The sequence below is a fragment of the Nicotiana tabacum genome, chromosome 20 (assembly GCF_000715075.1).
Source record: "Nicotiana tabacum cultivar K326 chromosome 20, ASM71507v2, whole genome shotgun sequence".
NCBI lineage: Eukaryota > Viridiplantae > Streptophyta > Magnoliopsida > Solanales > Solanaceae > Nicotiana > Nicotiana tabacum.
In genome coordinates this window covers 7,803,163-7,823,411 of record NC_134099.1, presented here as the reverse complement: position 1 = coordinate 7,823,411, position 20,249 = coordinate 7,803,163, and the positions used below count along the sequence as shown (strand labels likewise).

Below are 20,249 nucleotides of genomic sequence, written 5' to 3'. Positions count from 1 at the left end.
TTTGAAGATCCAGATCCTTCCATAATCAGTTTAAGCGAAAAATTGGACATCATACAAATCACCCCCCTCTTGTATAGTATTAAAGTTAAAACATCATATTTATTTTGCTATAAAATATAAAATAATATTTTAAAATAATTTTTATTTATAATAAATATGATATATACCTTTTCCCTCTTATTATTACTATTGTGCCTACATTACATTTCTTGGCGTCCACGTATGACCGTAGTCCGTGTATCTTCAAAAAGTTGGCGAGGTATCCAAAAGTAGCGAGACCCACTTCCAAACTTTTCAAAATATAAATACTCCCCACATATTCTAAAGCTTCCCGTAATATTTATTCCGGTGCCGGAAAAATGGACAATGGTGCTCAGCGAACGCCAGCAACCGCAACGCCGCCGTCAACGCCGATCCCGAAAGTAGGAGTAGCGGTGTTTCTTTTAAACGGAAGTAAAGTTCTGTTAGGGAAACGCCTCTCCGCCATCGGGCATAGTACCTTTGCACTTCCCGGCGGCCACCTCGAGTTCGGTTAGTATACATTATTATAATTATTATCTTTACTTCATTTTTAGGCGTTGTACAGTTAAATTTATAGTATGTTCGCTTTATTTTTAAATTGAAGCTGAAAGCCGATTTAGCATACATATATATATATATATTAATTTTTTTTGTGGGTTATTGTTTAAAAAGAAGAAAAAGTGGAGCTTTTAAGTTTAAAATACTTTTAGCAAAAGCTTCTTAAATAATGACCTTTATTTGGAAGAGAAAAAAAGGGGAAAATTTCCAAGATTGTGAAAAATGTTCCACAAGCAAACAGCAATGTAAATTTATTTAGTTTTCTCCCCGATCACCTTAAATTTTATCAATTTTTTTTTAAATATTGACTTTTTGAAGTAGTTTTAGGGTATTTACAAAGAAAAGTTCTTTTATTCAAAAAATGCTTACAAATCTTCATGAGAATTACAATTACCAATTTTTAAACTTTTTTCGGAAAGTTGTCCAAATTTTTGTGAGCTAGTGTCTGTCCGAAACAATCTCTCTACCTTCCCAAGGTAAGGATAAGGCTTAGACACACTACTCTCCGCAGAGCCCACTTTGTGGGATTACACCGGGTCTATTGATTTGTTGTTAGAAAGTTGTCGAAATGACTGTATAAGTCACTATCATCAACGTTATTAGTTTTGTTCTGCTCTTTTTTTTCCTGTTAGAACTTGGTCTTTTTGTGTGTAATGAATGATAAATCACCTCATATGCACAAACTGCTTCAGCCTATATACGTGATACACTTGAAGTTGCTTCACTTCTATGGGATGGGATAGAGCTTGCAGCTCGAAAATTCTTACCCTGCAGCTCCTCGCAGTAGAAAAGAAACATACTTTCGGGTTAAATCTTGCTTCAAAAAACTTTGAAATAGGATCAGCTCCTCATAGTAGAAAAGAAACATACTTTCGGGTTAAATCTTGCTTCAAAAAGCTTTGAAATAGGATTAAGTTGTGCCTCTAGAGTAGTACCAATAGCCGTGCTGATGCTGCAGACTCAACTTAGAATCCACATCAGCCTTTTAGTCTGAATACGAGGTTGAGGAAATATTTATTCTTGCTGTGGTTCTTTATATGCATTGACTTCTAGGATTAGAGGATCTAAATCCACAGGTTGCACATTGTTTTACGTCCAATTAACATTGCTAGACCGCTATGTAGATTGTTACTTTTGAACCCAAACCTTTTTGGCACACCTTGTCCTGTTCACTTCCTTAACCTTTTCCTTGTATTTCTAGTTGACAAGGTTAGTAAGGTCACCTTTGAGATTTGCAGGCATTACTAGAACTGTGATTACTAGTGTGGGAAAATTTTGGTATATACCAGTATTTGCTGTCAATGGCCCTGGACTTCAACTCATCATTATCTTTATGTGCACAACTAATACCAGAGGTGGATCCCGGATTTACATTTAATGGGTTCAACATTGAGATTCATACTACTGAACCCATTGCACTTCTGAATCATGGGTTTATAGTTTAATATTTGAAAGTTTTTAGTGATTTTTATATTTATTTTTATACTCTGTGTTAAAAGTACTAGATTTAGTTGAACCTGTTACTTTTACACTCCATCCGCCTCTGCCTAATCCAAAGTCCATATCTACTTGCCTTTTACTGCACTTGGCCTAGTTTGAGAAAATGTAGCTTTATCTACAAACAAAGGTCTTTCTACAGCAGAGACTATTGAAAAGATTGCCTCTTTTGCAAAGACAGTTGCATCTAGTCGAAGTGGAACAAGAGAGGATTCTGATTGAAATAAACCACGGGGTGTTTTACATACCTTCAAGGAATCATACTCAAGTCAAAACTTAATAAAAAGGTGACATTGATCTGAATGATAAAAATAGAATAAGATCAAAGTCCAGCAGCTCTTGATGGCCTGTACCATTTGAAGTTGTCTTTCATGAAACTCCACCAATGGTTCATGAAGTGTGTTACCACCGGTTTAAGTTGTACAGGCAACAGGCGGCTAGTGGTTGTTGAAGGATCTAGGGTAGCCACACATTAGGATGGTTTGGATGGTGGCAACAGATTAGGGGGTTGTGGCAACACTGAAAGCAGTGTAGGAGCCTTTGCACGCTCAACCGCTCCCCCATCCCACCTGGCCCATTCTATTGGGGAATAGCCTCAATCCGTAGAAGCTGCATCCTCAAGGGCTGAGTGATTATGCCAGTGATCAAGATATCAACCGCATAAATAGGTAGTAAAATGGTTATGGACCCACGATGACGAAAAGTAAGTGATGCGTCGGACTTAGAAAATCTTAGGCCAAATTAAATGTTGATCAGTGAAGACAAGAAAGCTTTTAAGTGTAGACGACTACTTGTACTTGAAATTCCATTCCAGCCAATGGCCGGAGCTCAGCCATAATAGTCCATTTGACAAGAATAGTTGGATATTTTGACAATCGATCTTACAATTCTAATATTTTTCCGAACAGTAGTATAAATTTCATAAGTTTTATTAAAAGAAGCAGACAACTTGGTTTTGAATCTTTACTTGTGCCTAATCTTGATTAGACCCTTGTTAATCAGTTCTTGCTCTCATGCTTCATTTCCATGAATTTTCTAACACTTGGGAGATGTTTTGAGCGTGTTATCAGTTAAAAATGCTTACCCAATTCTATTAATTGAGTATTTTTTGTTATAGGGGAAAGTTTTGAAGAGTGCGCAGCAAGGGAGGTGAAGGAGGAAACAGGATTAGAAATTGATAAAACAGAGTATTTAACAGTGACCAACAATGTCATCTCAGAAAAAGTGCACGTAGTTTGCATATTCATGAGAGCAACCCCTGCTGATCCTAACCAGAAGCCTCAGACACTTGAACCTGAGAAATGTGATGGTTGGGATTGGTATGAATGGAACAATCTCCCTAAGCCACTCTTTGGTCCTTTAGAAAATATGGTTCAAAGTGGCTATAATCCTTTCCCAACTACTGCTAGTTAACTGTTTTGCTAATATTTAGGATTGGGTGCTGCTGCTTATAATTGCCTAATTGTGTAATGTATATTTCCTCACTGTGGAAATATTGATGCACTGTTTTTGTAATGGCAAGTGATGCTAGAATGCTGCTATGTTAACTCTGAGATATAATGTATTTGAATTGATCTTGTCTGCTGTGCTATGTTGATGTTCTTCATTTTTTTTGGAGCACCTTACCCCAATAAGGGTTTGTGATATTTTATCGATGCACCTGAAATATACAAAACGAGAAGAACAGATGGTAGAAAGGAAGCCTTGAAGCTAAAGTTGTCTTAGTGTGACCTATAAGTCACAGGTTAGAACCATGGAGCCAACTACTAATGCTTGCATTAAGTTAGGCTGTCTACATCACCACCTCTTGGGGGTGCGGCCGTTCCCTAAACCCTGTGTTAATGCAGGATATTTTGTGCACCGAGAAGAACAGATGGTACTCTTCCAGTAAGAAATGAAAATAGAACCCTCCAAGCTAGGAACTGCGAACCTATCAAGTAAACTGTTGTCCTGCAATTGCACCAAATCTGGTCAACCAATCTGCGACTTGATTTACCTCACGAAAGCAGTGAAGGGACTGTATTTGCCGCTTCTGCATAACAGCATTATGTGTCCAACAACTTGCCTAATCTTCCAAGTAACTCGCCATTGTCGTCTGGTGATACTGACCATGATCAAAGACTCACAATGCACCTGAGCTTTTTTACATTACCATGAATTCAACTTAACTGTTCAATCCTTAGAAAAGCTTGCTGAAAAATATCCCATATCCATTGTATATTTAAGTGTGTGGTGTGGTGTGGAACTACAAGTTATAATGTCAGTGATCAAGGAAAGTTGGATCCATTTGCCTTAAAGATGGGGATGCATGTGTCGTCTATTAGTTTTAGAAAAGGCTGAATACATATACCGCTCCTTAAACTTGCGCTGATTTCCTATTTAGACACTTAAAACTCAACCTTGTTCCAGTTGACAATAATACTGTGTTCATATCTGATAGTTTGAGCTCAAGTGTCTAAATGGAAAACCCGGGCAAAGTTTAAAGGGGCCGTATATGTATTCCGGCTGTAGAAAATGAATAATTTTATCTATTTATCTTACGGTACAATAGTAATTACTCCCCATATCCAGTGGCGAAGCCACATGGTTATAAGGCTGGTCAGTTGACCACCCTTTGTTGAAAAATTGCACTATGTACATAAATAAAATATTACGTTTTAGAAGTATACAACACATATTGAACACCCTACGTCATATATTTTTCACTTTTTTTAAATTTGAACACCCTTGGAAAAATTCCTAGCTTCGCCACTGTCACACCTCCTTTTTGCGCGCCCGCCCCGAAGGGTTAAATGCGCGAGGGGAGTTTTTCCAATTTAAGTGACAATATTCGAAATGAGATTATTTATTTAATTCAGAGTCGCCACTTGGGAAAGGTTTGGCTTTTGGTGTCCCAAGTCACCGGTTTATCTTGAATCCCAAATCGAGGAAATTTTCGACTTTTCCAAATGAAGTCTGCGAACCAGAAATTCTAAGTAAGGAATTCTGTTGACCCGAGGGAAGGTGTTAGGCACCCTCGAATCCCGTGGTTCTAGCACGGTCGCTTAAATTGTTATAATAGTTAAATATCTGATTTAAATACATGTTGTGACTTACGTGCTTTTATGAAGTTTAGACCGCTTTTATTATTATCGTTTATTTTTATAGAATTGCAACGTCGTGAAAATGCATCTCGAACCACGTCACAATCAATGCACCCGTGGTTGTTAACACATTTCGACTCCGTTGAGATTTGAATTTGGGTCACATAAATGCGCACCCGAAATTAAGAATGTAATTTCAATTGAGTCGCGCCTAAAGAGTTTAACGCGTTATTATCTTTGGGGAAGGCAGTGAAATTCACTAAAACAGTCCATCCCGAATTTTAAGTATTTATTATGATTAATTATGAGGGCCCCGCAATTCACATTTTTATTTGGCGAGGCTCGTCTCATTTTATGAAAGGATAAACCTAATGGCGACTACATTTTTTTCTATTTTTTTTTGTGTTTATCTTTGAGAAAAATGAAAGAAGGAAAAGTACACGCTAATTAAATTACATGCTTGACCAACTTCGGATTCTTATTTGATTATCTGATTAGTTGTTTATGAGACGTGAATTGTTTCGTGCCTTATTTCATGGATAAACATGCTTTTAATTTGCTAGAGGATATTAATATACAAGATTAATAAAACTGCCAAAACCTACGTTAAAATGTTCTTCAATCCTGAATTTAAACTAACTTATTTAAACTAAGTCAGTAGAATTGACTATCGGAAACTGCTACTAATAGGGTTCGAACGTGGTCATGTAAACTGCCTAACGAGATCCGATAAAGTTAGAACTCAAAAGATTAAAACTACATTGTATTCTGCAGGGTTAAAACATTCTGCCCTATATATACAAAATATAGCTGAAAGGAAATCTAATTATCCGTATGCCAACCACTCACGCATTCTTTATCATACAACCAACTAGATAACTGAAATCACAATTTTAAGCACACTAAACTTCAATTAAGTACATGCTACCCTATGTGTTCTTCATTGAGTTGCAAACTAAACAGGTTACACAAATCTAATAACGTTTATAAAACTGTAAATGCAGCAACGAACGATTAAACTCCCGCGTAACTTTTATTTCATGCTTTCATTGTTACATCAATGCGGAGTTCTAGTGTGTACCTGGATGTTGAATATAATAGAAGAAGAAGGGAAGTCAGTAGCAATAGAAGCAATACCAAACAGCAGCAGTAACAGCAGGTAACAAACAAGAACAAGTCCTAGTGCAAGATACAACTATGGCCGATGAAAAATGGCAAAATGACAGCAGCAAACAGTGTAGTAGAAATAGAAGTCCAAGACAGACCAAATCCAGGAAACAAACCAGTGCGAACCACAACCAGTAAACTTTGTCGAGACTTGGAAGAAATCAGTATTGATCAAGCAAATCGAAATCAGTAAAATCAAGACAGCAATGAGAAGAAAAGCTTCTGTATATTTTGTTTTATGCCTCTCTATTTTTCTCCTCAAAGATGTTTTCCTCTCCTTTTAAAATCCAGTGTCAATTTCCACTCTCAAAATCTGTCTGAGTTCCTCCTTCAACTAATGTAAGTTCTCCTCCCTTTATGGCCTAACATCAGCCCCTTTTAGTCTGTTAAACATATCAGAACCCCCTCCTTTCTTGCTGTTTTTCCACTCAATATTTTAAAATATGAAAACCTCCCATGAGATTCCTGACAACCCTTTTAATCAGCTTATTAAACTAAAAGCAGACATGGGCAGCAAGAATATAACCTGACAGCATATGTTGTCAAGTTATTTTAAACTCTAAAAAGGGCCTTTATGCACATGTTGTGCACAAGTGCACATGCCACCAATTCAGACTGCAACTACAAACCAAATCCTTAGATTTCTGATTCAAATTAACAACTATAAGTAGCTATACTCGATTCTCAATTTTGATTCAAACAATGTTCAGCAAGAACAGATCAAATTGTTATCATTCAAACAGCTGAAACTATTCGACGACACGTATCGAATCGACTATACTGATTATAACATATACAATCAAAGACCATGATTAGAAATCTAACAGTATCAAACATGCAATTCAAATTGCACTGACTAAGCAAAAATTGTACTGGAGAATTGATTAATCAATCAAATTTAAATTCAATTGATTGTAAAGCTTACACACATACACATGATCAGTAAATAGAAAGAACTTGGCCAAATACAGAGGTCCGATTAAGGTGGATAACAACAGTCGACAAAAATTCAATAACATAAATTAAACAAAACATACGAACAGACATTCAATTGTAGCAGACAAAATAAACTGATACTCAATTTTGATATACTCGATTTCTGACAAAATAAACAAACCAAATCCTTAGATTTCTGATTCAAATTAACAACTATAAGTAGCTATACTCGATTCTCAATTTTGATTCAAACAATGTTCAGCAAGAACAGATCAAATTGTTATCATTCAAACAGCTGAAACTATTCGACGACACGTATCGAATCGACTATACTGATTATAACATATACAATCAAAGACCATGATTAGAAATCTAACAGTATCAAACATGCAATTCAAATTGCACTGACTAAGCAAAAATTGTACTGGAGAATTGATTAATCAATCAAATTTAAATTCAATTGATTGTAAAGCTTACACACATACACATGATCAGTAAATAGAAAGAACTTGGCCAAATACAGAGGTCCGATTAAGGTGGATAACAACAGTCGACAAAAATTCAATAACATAAATTAAACAAAACATACGAACAGACATTCAATTGTAGCAGACAAAATAAACTGTCACACCTCCTTTTTGCGCGCCCGCCCCGAAGGGTTAAATGCGCGAGGGGAGTTTTTCCAATTTAAGTGACAATATTCGAAATGAGATTATTTATTTAATTCAGAGTCGCCACTTGGGAAAGGTTTGGCTTTTGGTGTCCCAAGTCACCGGTTTATCTTGAATCCCAAATCGAGGAAATTTTCGACTTTTCCAAATGAAGTCTGCGAACCAGAAATTCTAAGTAAGGAATTCTGTTGACTCGAGGGAAGGTGTTAGGCACCCTCGAATCCCGTGGTTCTAGCACGGTCGCTTAAATTGTTATAATGGCTAAATATCTGATTTAAATACATGTTGTGACTTACATGCTTTTATGAAGTTTAGACCGCTTTTATTATTATCGTTTATTTTTATAGAATTGCAACGTCGTGAAAATGCATCTCGAACCACGTCACAATCAATGCACCCGTGGTTGTTAACACATTTCGACTCCGTTGAGATTTGAATTTGGGTCACATAAATGCGCACCCGAAATTAAGAATGTAATTTCAATTGAGTCGCGCCTAAAGAGTTTAACGCGTTATTATCTTTGGGGAAGGCAGTGAAATTCACTAAAACAGTCCATCCCGAATTTTAAGTATTTATTATGATTAATTATGAGGGCCCCGCAATTCACATTTTTATTTGGCGAGGCTCGTCTCATTTTATGAAAGGATAAACCTAATGGCGACTACATTTTTTTCTATTTTTTTTGTGTTTATCTTTGAGAAAAATGAAAGAAGGAAAAGTACACGCTAATTAAATTACATGCTTGACCAACTTCGGATTCTTATTTGATTATCTGATTAGTTGTTTATGAGACGTGAATTGTTTCGTGCCTTATTTCATGGATAAACATGCTTTTAATTTGCTAGAGGATATTAATATACAAGATTAATAAAACTGCCAAAACCTACGTTAAAATGTTCTTCAATCCTGAATTTAAACTAACTTATTTAAACTAAGTCAGTAGAATTGACTATCGGAAACTGCTACTAATAGGGTTCGAACGTGGTCATGTAAACTGCCTAACGAGATCCGATAAAGTTAGAACTCAAAAGATTAAAACTACATTGTATTCTGCAGGGTTAAAACATTCTGCCCTATATATACAAAATATAGCTGAAAGGAAATCTAATTATCCGTATGCCAACCACTCACGCATTCTTTATCATACAACCAACTAGATAACTGAAATCACAATTTTAAGCACACTAAACTTCAATTAAGTACATGCTACCCTATGTGTTCTTCATTGAGTTGCAAACTAAACAGGTTACACAAATCTAATAACGTTTATAAAACTGTAAATGCAGCAACGAACGATTAAACTCCCGCGTAACTTTTATTTCATGCTTTCATTGTTACATCAATGCGGAGTTCTAGTGTGTACCTGGATGTTGAATATAATAGAAGAAGAAGGGAAGTCAGTAGCAATAGAAGCAATACCAAACAGCAGCAGTAACAGCAGGTAACAAACAAGAACAAGTCCTAGTGCAAGATACAACTATGGCCGATGAAAAATGGCAAAATGACAGCAGCAAACAGTGTAGTAGAAATAGAAGTCCAAGACAGACCAAATCCAGGAAACAAACTAGTGCGAACCACAACCAGTAAACTTTGTCGAGACTTGGAAGAAATCAGTATTGATCAAGCAAATCGAAATCAGTAAAATCAAGACAGCAATGAGAAGAAAAACTTCTGTATATTTTGTTTTATGCCTCTCTATTTTTCTCCTCAAAGATGTTTTCCTCTCCTTTTAAAATCCAGTGTCAATTTCCACTCTCAAAATCTGTCTGAGTTCCTCCTTCAACTAATGTAAGTTCTCCTCCCTTTATGGCCTAACATCAGCCCCTTTTAGTCTGTTAAACATATCAGAACCCCCTCCTTTCTTGCTGTTTTTCCACTCAATATTTTAAAATATGAAAACCTCCCATGAGATTCCTGACAACCCTTTTAATCAGCTTATTAAACTAAAAGCAGACATGGGCAGCAAGAATATAACCTGACAGCATATGCTGTCAAGTTATTTTAAACTCTAAAAAGGGCCTTTATGCACATGTTGTGCACAAGTGCACATGCCACCAATTCAGACTGCAACTACAAACCAAATCCTTAGATTTCTGATTCAAATTAACAACTATAAGTAGCTATACTCGATTCTCAATTTTGATTCAAACAATGTTCAGCAAGAACAGATCAAATTGTTATCATTCAAACAGCTGAAACTATTCGACGACACGTATCGAATCGACTATACTGATTATAACATATACAATCAAAGACCATGATTAGAAATCTAACAGTATCAAACATGCAATTCAAATTGCACTGACTAAGCAAAAATTGTACTGGAGAATTGATTAATCAATCAAATTTAAATTCAATTGATTGTAAAGCTTACACACATACACATGATCAGTAAATAGAAAGAACTTGGCCAAATACAGAGGTCCGATTAAGGTGGATAACAACAGTCGACAAAAATTCAATAACATAAATTAAACAAAACATACGAACAGACATTCAATTGTAGCAGACAAAATAAACTGATACTCAATTTTGATATACTCGATTTCTGACAAAATAAACAAACCAAATCCTTAGATTTCTGATTCAAATTAACAACTATAAGTAGCTATACTCGATTCTCAATTTTGATTCAAACAATGTTCAGCAAGAACAGATCAAATTGTTATCATTCAAACAGCTGAAACTATTCGACGACACGTATCGAATCGACTATACTGATTATAACATATTCGACGGTTAGATTCGGACCAAACCAAGCATTATTTGGTCACGAGGGAGGTCCGGGGACTGTCTGGTGTAAAGCTGGGGTAGATCGGTGTAAGTCGAGGTCCGACTCGAATCTTCAAATGAAGATTCGAGAAGGTGGGAGGGGATTCAAGCTAAGCTGTTGGTGGATTTGAGTTCAGGGTGGTGAGGTGCATCTATAGTGTTAAAGTGGGGGTCACCGGCGTCCATGCCGCCGGGATTAATGGTGAGGGGAAAGGGGGCGGCTAGGGTTCCGGGGTTTGGGTCTGTTGGAAAGGATGAGGACGAAGGAGGGGTATTTGGATAGGGGGTGGGGTATGAGTGGAAAGCTTATATATAGGGTGGATGGCTTGATCTCAGCCGTTAGATCAATCGAGATCAACGGCCTGGATCTGGAAGTTTAAATGAAACAATGTCGTTTAGCTTACTAAGGGTCACGGTTGGTTCGGGTAGAACGGGTCGGATCTGTTCGTGGGTACGGGGTATGTGATCTTGGCCGTTGATCATTCTGAGATCAACGGCCCAGATCAAGCACGACCCAAACGACGTCGTTTGGGATACTCCTGGGGCCGAACTGGACTGGACCGGATAATTTAGTTTTGGCTTGTCTTATTGGACTGGCCCAATCCGAAATCCCTTTTCCTCTTTAAACCCTTAATTAAATTAAACAACACTAATAAAAACATTAAACAAACAATTAATCACACAATTAAAAAAATAACATCACTTTATATTTTTAAACACGACACATATATTTTGTTTTGATAAAAATACAAAAGGGGAAGATCACAAATAAATACCGAAAATGCCACGTAAAATCCGAAAAATTGGGCAGCAAGACAAAACTACTATTATTTTGTTTCTTTTGGAGTGATTGTCGCGAAAATAAAAATCACGTGCTCACAGTTGCCCCTCTTTGTTCGGAAACACGAAGAGTTTTCGTGCAAAGATAAAGTGAGCGGATATGAGCGATTTTTGCCTATTGGACTACTCCGAGTGAAGCACATTTTTTTTTTGAAAAATATGACCGAATCTTTGCTTCAAAGATTTCCTACATATCCTGGGCTAAACAGGAATCAGGTCAATGTAGTTCGGGAAATTTTGGCAGCTGGGACTACCATGGGATTGCAATGCTTGCTGTTACTGCTGTTGCTGTTGTCAATGTTGCTTTACTGACCGCCTTATTACAACCAAAGAAAAATTGACACTGAACTAAATACTTATGCTTGTCACTTGCTAGTTACAAGATTCCTATCTATGATTCTTTTGCAACTTGATCTCGGGTCTTAGCTGATTTTGCTTGTAGACTTCGATCCGAATCTTAATGCTTGCAAGTTGTAGGTGCCTGTTTATTTCTGTGACGCTGAGTGAAACAGGAGAGGTAGAACTAGGGGCTTTGATCGAAACTTGGAGCGATACGCCCTTCATTTTTTCAAGCATCTCGGAACATCTTCTCCCCTTTTTTATTCTGGGTTGAGGCTCATCTCATGGGTTTTCTCGATCCATGCGCCTCGAGGTCAGACCTGCGGGGAAAAACAAACGAACGAAATTTTCTGCCCCAGTTTCACTAGGGAAATTTCGTGAGTTATTTGCCAGGAAGTTCATAGAATTGATGAAGGAATTGGATCAACGATATTGCCACAAAGTAAGAATACTCAGTTTAGGGTTGGAGCCCTAAGGCTGGCGGAATGGAGATAGTTCAGTTCAAGGTGGGAGCCTTAATGCTGACTAGCTGGGGAGAGGCTCAGTTTAGAGTTGAAACTCTAATGTTGACCAACTGGGGAAAAGTTCAGTTTAGGGTTGGGGCCCTAATGCTGACTGAATGGACAGAAGCTCAGTTTTAGGGTTGACACCCTAATGCTGACTAAGGAAAAGTTCAGTTTAGGGTTTAAAACCCTAATCCTGATTAAAGAGAAAAGTTCAGTTTAGGGTTTAAAACCCTAATCCTGATTAAAGGGAGAAGTTCAGTTTAGGGTTTTAAAACCCTAATCCTGATTAAAGGAAAAAGTTCAATTTAGGGTTTAAAACCCTAATGCTGACTAAAAGGGAAGAGTTCAGTTTAGGGTTTAAAACCCTAATCCTGATTAAAGGGAAAAGTTCAGTTTAGGGTTTATAACTCTAATCCTGATTAAAGGAAAAAGTTCAGTTTAGGGTTTAAAACCCTAATCCTGATTAAATGAAAAAGTTCAGTTTAGGGTTTAAAACCCTAATACTGACTAAAGGGAAGAGTTCAGTTTAAGGTTTAAAACCCTAATCCTGATTAAAGGGAAAAGTTCAGTTTAGGGTTTAAAACCCTAATCCTGATTAAAGGAAAAAGTTCAGTTTAGGGTTTAAAAACCCTAATGCTGACTAAAGGGAAGAGTTCAGTTTAGGATTTAAAACCCTAATGCTGACTAAAGGAAAAGAGTTCAGTTTAGGGTTTAAAACCCTAATCCTGATTAAAGGGAAAAGTTCAGTTTAGGGTTTAAAACCCTAATCCTGATTAAAGGAAAAAGTTCAGTTTAGGGTTTAAAACCCTAATGCTGACTAAAGGGAAGAGTTCAGTTTAGGGTTTAAAACCCTAATGCTGACTAAAGGAAAAGAGTTCAGTTTAGGGTTTAAAACCCTAATGCTGACTAAATGGAAAAAGTTCAGTTTAGGGTTTTAAAACCCTAATGCTGACTAAAGGAAAAGTTCAGTTTAGGGTTTAAAACCCTAATGCTGACTAAAGGAAAAGAGTTCAGTTTAGGGTTTAAAACCCTAATGCTGACTAAAGGAAAAGAGTTCAGTTTAGGGTTTAAAACCCTAATGCTGACTGAAGGAAAAGAGTTCAGTTTAGGGTTTTAAAACCCTAATGCTGACTAAAGGAAAAGTTCAGTTTAGGGTTTAAAACCCTAATGCTGACTAAAGGAAAAGAGTTCAGTTTAGGGTTTAAAACCCTAATGCTGACTAAAGGAAAAGAGTTCAGTTTAGGGTTTAAAACCCTAATGTTGACTGAAGGAAAAGTTCAGTTTAGGGTTTAAAACCCTAATGCTGACTAAAGGAAAAGAGTTCAGTTTAGGGTTTAAAACCCTAATGCTGACTGAAGGAAAAAAGTTCAGTTTAGGGTTTAAAACCCTAATGCTGACTGAAGGGAAGAGTTCACTTTAAGGTTTAAAACCCTAATCCTGATTAAAAGGAAAAGTTCAGTTTAGGGTTTAAAACCCTAATCCTGATTAAAAGAAAAAGTTCAGTTTAGGGTTTAAAACCCTAATGCTGACTAAAGGGAAGAGTTCAGTTTAAGGTTTAAAACCCTAATCCTGATTAAAGGGAAAAGAGTTCAGTTTAGGGTTTAAAACCCTAATGCTGACTAAATGGAAAAAGTTCAATTTAGGGTTTTAAAACCCTAATGTTGACTAAAGGAAAAGTTCGAGGATACTAACCGACACCTCCCTTTTTTTTGAATTTTTCTTGTTTTAGTAAAAGGCAAAAGAGAATTTCGTGGAAACTTACCTTTCGAGTGGATTCCTTACTGCCGAACTGTTTCTTGTACTCATGTACCTTCTTCTTTGGGTGACACCTGCTTCTTGCACAGTTGTCTTGGATTATACCTGTTTCAACTTCTCAAACAAAGAATAATTGTTAGTTTGGAAATGGTGGTTGGTTCGGTGACCTTGATTGTTCCAGTTGCTTTGTTGCATCCTTATTTCTATTGAGAAGTCCTGCCATTGATTGGATTCAAATGGCGAAACCCTTTTGGACTGCTCAGGCTTGTATTTCCAAATTCTGTGATGATTTGCCTTGTAAGGCTCCTTTTTTTTGTGTCCCGTTTTGTTTGGGGATTCTCAACGGGAATTTTATTGGGGATACTCTGTGGGTATTTGTACAAGGCGGTCTTGCCGGGGATTTGTTGCAAAGCAGACTTGCCGGGATTTGCTGGGAAAGCTCGCTAGGGAATTTTTACAAAGGGAGGCTCTGTGGGGATTTGTATAAAGGGAAGTTCTGTGGGGATTTGTACAAGGGAAGTTCTGTAGGGATTTGTACAAGGCGGACTTGCTGGGGAAATTTCTCTCTTTTTTTTAAAAAATGTAGTCGAACATCATGATTCATCAGGTTTGGACAAACGTGCCAACGAAACGGGGCATTTCCCTTGCAAAACGGAATTCCGTGAAACCAAACCTGCCACCTGTCCTTTCCGGTATATCTGGAACTTAGGGTTAAAAATGAAAGGGATTCGAAGAAAAACAAAGAAAGAAGAAAGTAAACTTCAGAAAAGAAGTGCCCCTTTCGGGACGAAAAAGACTTATCTGAGGAAGACAATGCTGACTTTAAATGGACATGACATGCTCTTTGGACTGGACGCCTGACCTTCAATGAACTTGCATTTCCTCCCGAACCAAAATAGGTCTGTGTTTCAAAACTGGTGGAACTTTGACGAGACCTCTTTGGGTAGAGTCGTTCTTTCGGCCAACAGCGCCCTTTGCGGGTTTTCGCTAGCTGACCTCTCTCATTTCCCTCCTTGTTGTCGCTTGATAACACTCTTTACGAGTTTTTACTACACAAGCTCTCTCATTTCAGTTTCTCTACTCTCGTCGCCTCGCGGTGCCCGGAGGTTTTCACCGACGAGTATCTCTCATTTTATTTTTCTCAATTTACAGTGTACCGGTCTCCATTCGTGACGCCTTTTGGCTTCCCATTATCTTTGGTGATTGATCTGAAAGGCTTGTGCTTGGCAAAGAAAGGTAGATGATACTACGACTTCTAAACCGCTTAACGTGCCACGATTTCAATATCAGGGTAAATGGGATTTTATTGTTGGTGTGACTGAACCTCAGGGAGAGGCTGCCTACGTATCATTTCGGAATCAAGTCAGACGTAGTTCAGGCCTCGATCAATGTTTTGTTTTGTTTGTTTTTTTTTTTTTTTTTGTAACCGGCTCAAAGGCTTATAAAGAGAGTTGATAGTGGGAATAAAACCTTCAGCATTTCGAATGTGTCAGGACCGCTGGGGCGTCACTCAGACATAGTATCTTTTGACTACGTCCGCATTCACTGCTGTTTCGGGATCATTTCCTTCAATGTCACCTAGGTACAATGCTCCTCTCGGCAATATCTTCCTGATGATGTATGGGCCTTTCCAGTTTAGGGCAAATTTCCCTTTTGCCTCCTGGTGATGTGGCAGAATGCGCCTCAGTACCAGTTGACCTACTTCGAAATTCCTGGGTCGGACTTTCTTGTTGTAAGCGCGGGCCATTCTTCGTTGGTACAACTGTCCGTGACAAACCGCGGCCATTCGTTTCTCATCAATCAAAGTCAACTGCTCCAATCGAGTCTTAACCCATTCGCTGTCCTCGATTTCTGCTTCAACAATGGTTCGAAGCGAAGGGATTTCTACTTCCGCTGGTATCACAGCCTCGGTCCCATAAACCAAAAGATAAGGAGTTGCTCCTACTGACGTGCGTACCGTAGTGCAATACCCTAACAATGCAAATGGTAACTGCTCATGCCACTGTCGGGAATTCTGGATCGTTTTCCTCAAAATCTTCTTGATGTTTTTGTTTGCCGCTTCTACGGCGCCATTGGCCTTTGGCCGATAAGGAGTAGAATTCCTATGCATTATTTTGAATTGCTCGCATACATCTCCCATCAAGTGACTATTCAGGTTTGTTGCGTTATCTGTGACGATAGTTGCAGGAATACCGAAACGACAAATAAGATTTGAATGTACAAAATCCACTGCAGCTTTTTTGGTGACCGACTTGAGAGTGACAGCCTCTACCTATTTTGTGAAGTAGTCGATGGCAACCAGTATAAATCTATGTCCATTTGAGGCTTTCGGCTCGATCGGACCAATGACGTCCATGCCCCAGGCGACAAATGGCCAAGGTGCAGACATGGGATGCAATTCCGTGGGAGGTGCATGAATCAAATCACCATGCACCTGACACTGATGACACTTCCGAACGAAGCTAAAGCAGTCCTTTTCCATGGTCATCCAGTAATAACCTGCTCGAAGGATTTTCTTCGCTAAGACATACCCGTTCATGTGAGGTCCGCACACACCTGCGTGTACTTCATGCATGATCTTTCTTGCCTCCTCGGCATCGACACATCTTATTAGGTTGAGGTCCGGGGTCCTCTTGTACAACAATTCACCGCTCAGAAAGAAACCACTTGCATGCCGCCTAATGGTTCTCTTTTGATCTCCAGTAGCATGCTCGGGGTATTCTTGTGTCTTCAAGAACCTCCTGATATCATGGTACCAAGGCTGCGTATCTGATCCTGCCTCGATTACGTTGCAGTAACCGTGTCTTTCCCTGATTTGGATTTCCAAAGGATCGACGTGGGCGTTGCCCGGGTAGGGTAGCATTGAAGCCAGAGTAGCAAGTGCATCCGCTAGTTCATTGTGACACCTCGGGATATACCTGAACTCTATTGATTTAAAACGCTTGCCGAGGTCCTCCACGTGCTGTCGGTAAGGGATAAGCTTGACATCCCGAGTTTCCCATTCACCTTGGGCTTGCCGGATAATCAGGTCAGAATCTCCCATAATCAGTAAGTCTTCGACATCCTGATCGATCGCCATATGTATGCCCATGATGCAGGCTTCATACTCAGCTGTATTGTTTGTGCAAAAGAAACGCAGTCTAGCTGTGGCTGGATAATGCTGACCGGAGGGCGAGATCAAAATTGCCCCAATCCCTACACCTTTGGCGTTTACGGCTCCATCAAAGAACATCTTCCAAACATGAGCGTTCTCCGAGACCACTTCTACAGTGTTTATTTCTTCATCCGGAAAGTAGGTACTCAATGGCTGGTATTCCTCATCGACTGGATTTTCGGCCAAATGATCTGCTAGCGCCTGGGCTTTCATTGTCGTGCGAGTGACATAGATTATGTCGAATTTAGTAAGCAAGATTTGCCACTTGGCCAGTCTTCCAGTAGGCATCGGTTTCTGAAATATATACTTCAAAGGATCCAGCCTGCTTATGAGGAAAGTAGTGTGAGCTTGGAGATAATGTCTCAGTTTCTGAGCCACCCACGTTAAAGCGCAACACGTTCTTTCCAACAGAGTATACTTGGCCTCGTAGCCGGTGAACTTCTTGCTCAAGTAGTAGATTGCTTGTTCTTTCTTTCTGGTTATGTCATGTTGTCCGAGGACGCAACCGAAAGAATTTTCCAAGACCGTTAGGTACAAGAACAGTGGTCTCTCTGGCTCTGGTGGGACCAAAACCGGGGGGTTTGAAAGATATTCTTTAATTTTGTCAAAAGCTTCTTGACATTCGGCCATCCATTTGATCGCCGCGTCTTTCCTCAAAAGCTTGAATATGGGATCACACGTGCTCGTCATCTGGGCAATGAATCGACTGATATAGTTTAACCTGCCCAACAAACTCATCACGTCTTTCTTCATTCTTGGGGGAGGTAATTCTCTGATAGATTTTATCTTTGTTGGATCTAACTCGATACCTCTCCTGCTTACTATGAAGCCCAAAAGCTTGCCCGATGGGACTCCGAAAGCACATTTGGCTGGGTTCAGCTTCTAGTCGTACTTCCTCAGTCTCTCGAAGAACTTCCTCAAGTCCTGGATATGATTATCCTGCGTCCTGGACTTGACTATCACGTCGTCCACGTACACCTCTATTTCTTGATGCATCATGTCATGAAAAATGGCAGTCATGGCCCTTGTAAGCACGTGATTTTTGCCCTATATGAGAAATACTCCCAAAAAATGCAAAAATAAAATGATTTTCCTTGGTGTACAATTTTGAGCAATTTTGTGTATTTTTGGATAATTATTTGTATTTGTTTGTGTTTGCTTATTTGTTAAATTAATAAAAAATACAAAAATATGTCGCATTTTGCATGTAGGATTTAATTCTACAATTTGTTAGTAATTAAGTTTGTTTACAAAAAATGAAAATTACAAAAATAGGCATTTTTGCATTTTTAGCATTTAATGTCCAAATGAACAATTTTGTGCTTAATTATTACCTAATTGTGCGTTAATTGTTATTGGGAGTTAATTTGCGCTTTTATAACTTAATTTAGTTCTTAATAATAACTTAAGTACTTTTATAATTTAGTTTTAGAAAAATAAAAGAAGAAAAGAGAACAAAAATACAAAGAAAAGTCGGATTGGGCCACTTCTTCAATTATAAGCCAAAGGCCCAAAAAATTGGTCAATCTTCTCCATGACCCAGTCCACTTCAGACCGGGTCGACCCGGTCTGCCCCATTAACCCATTAACCCAAGACCCACTCTTCATTTTTGTCATAACACAAAACAAAAAAAGGAAAAACAAAAAAAAATAAAACCCTAAAACTAAGAAAGAAAACATCCGCCCCCCCAGACCCATTTTGCTCTTTCTCCTCTCAAAAAACCTTTAACCCCGTTCATGGCTGCCTCCCATGGATTTGTCTGCGTCTTCGTCGTCACCCCCCACGTCCAAACGCCATAGCCCCCGGGAAACCACCTGTGTCCACCATCCATCACCTTCCCCATCCATCGCGACTTCATCTTCGTCGCTCGACGTCAAGCTCGAGTTCGAGCTCGACGTCCATGGCTGCCCTCACCCTCGTCGACCACTGCCCAAACCACCACAAAAACATCACCTCCTTCCTCCAGCAACCACCCGTGAACCATACTGTCCAAACTGCTAGCCCATCGACTTCTTCCTCCGTGAAACCCATCACTACTGTTGCAACCATTCCTCCATTGAAGCCGACGACCACAGCTGTTGCTGCTGCGTCGTCACTGCTCAAGCGACCCCCCACAGCTACTCAGTCCCGTCCAAATGACCACCGGAGCCCCGACGAGCAGCAGTTGTTGCTGCTGCGTCGTCACTGTTCCATCACCGTCGTCACCGCCGTTACGCCCAGTCGTTTCCATGGCCAAGCTCGTCAACCAGTCGTTTTGGCTGTGTTGTTGCTGCCTTAACGAACAGCTGCTTCTCTCTCTAAGTTGCTGCGTCGACTTCCTCCCCGTCTGTTGCACCGAACAACTTCAAGCTCGAACAACCGGAGCGCACGAACAACTGCTTCAGTCTCCGAACTGCTGCTGCTCGCGTTTCTGGTAGTTGAATTCGCTGGCCATGGCAGCATCGTCATTAGCTGCTTCTGCCTCCTTCGTCGTCCCGTTTGCTACTGCTTCATCGTCCAGATTTTGCTACTGTCCCGTTTCTTCGGTTACTTCTTAATCGCGTTCGTCATCGTTGGTTCGAGCTTTGGTCGAGGCTCGTCAAGTTCGTTGTTGGTTTAGTCGTTTGTTCGTCGTTCATCTCCGGTTAGTAGATTTTTGAATTTTATTTTGTCCGCATTTCGTTTTGATATTTTCGAATCTAAAAATCGGCAAAGGTTTGTTTTGTTCATGTTTAGATATTTGATTTTGGTTTTGTTCATGTTCATGTGTTGTTTGTTAAATTAATTTTTCAGATTTTAAATGAAAGATTAATTAGTTATTTTTTATGTTTATTTCATGTTTGTATTATTGTTTAAGTGAATATTTGTTAGTTTAATGTTTGTTAGATCCAAATTGAAATTTAATTGGTTATTTCTTCAATTTGTTTCATGTTGTTATGTATTTTCCAGAAATTAGTAATGTTGTTTGAA

At 38.9% G+C, this 20,249-nt stretch overlaps 1 protein-coding gene across 1 annotated transcript; it reads left to right on the top strand.

Annotated features, from left to right (window-relative positions):
• The first annotated feature begins 257 nt into the window (after positions 1 to 257).
• On the top strand, positions 258 to 3,667 carry LOC107785333 (nudix hydrolase 1). The gene is made up of 2 exons (XM_016606611.2): positions 258 to 531; positions 3,194 to 3,667. The coding sequence occupies exons 1-2, from the start codon at positions 360 to 362 to the stop codon at positions 3,487 to 3,489; spliced, it is 468 nt and encodes a 155-aa protein (XP_016462097.1). The 5' UTR covers positions 258 to 359; the 3' UTR covers positions 3,490 to 3,667.
• Positions 3,668 to 20,249: the final 16,582 nt, after the last annotated feature.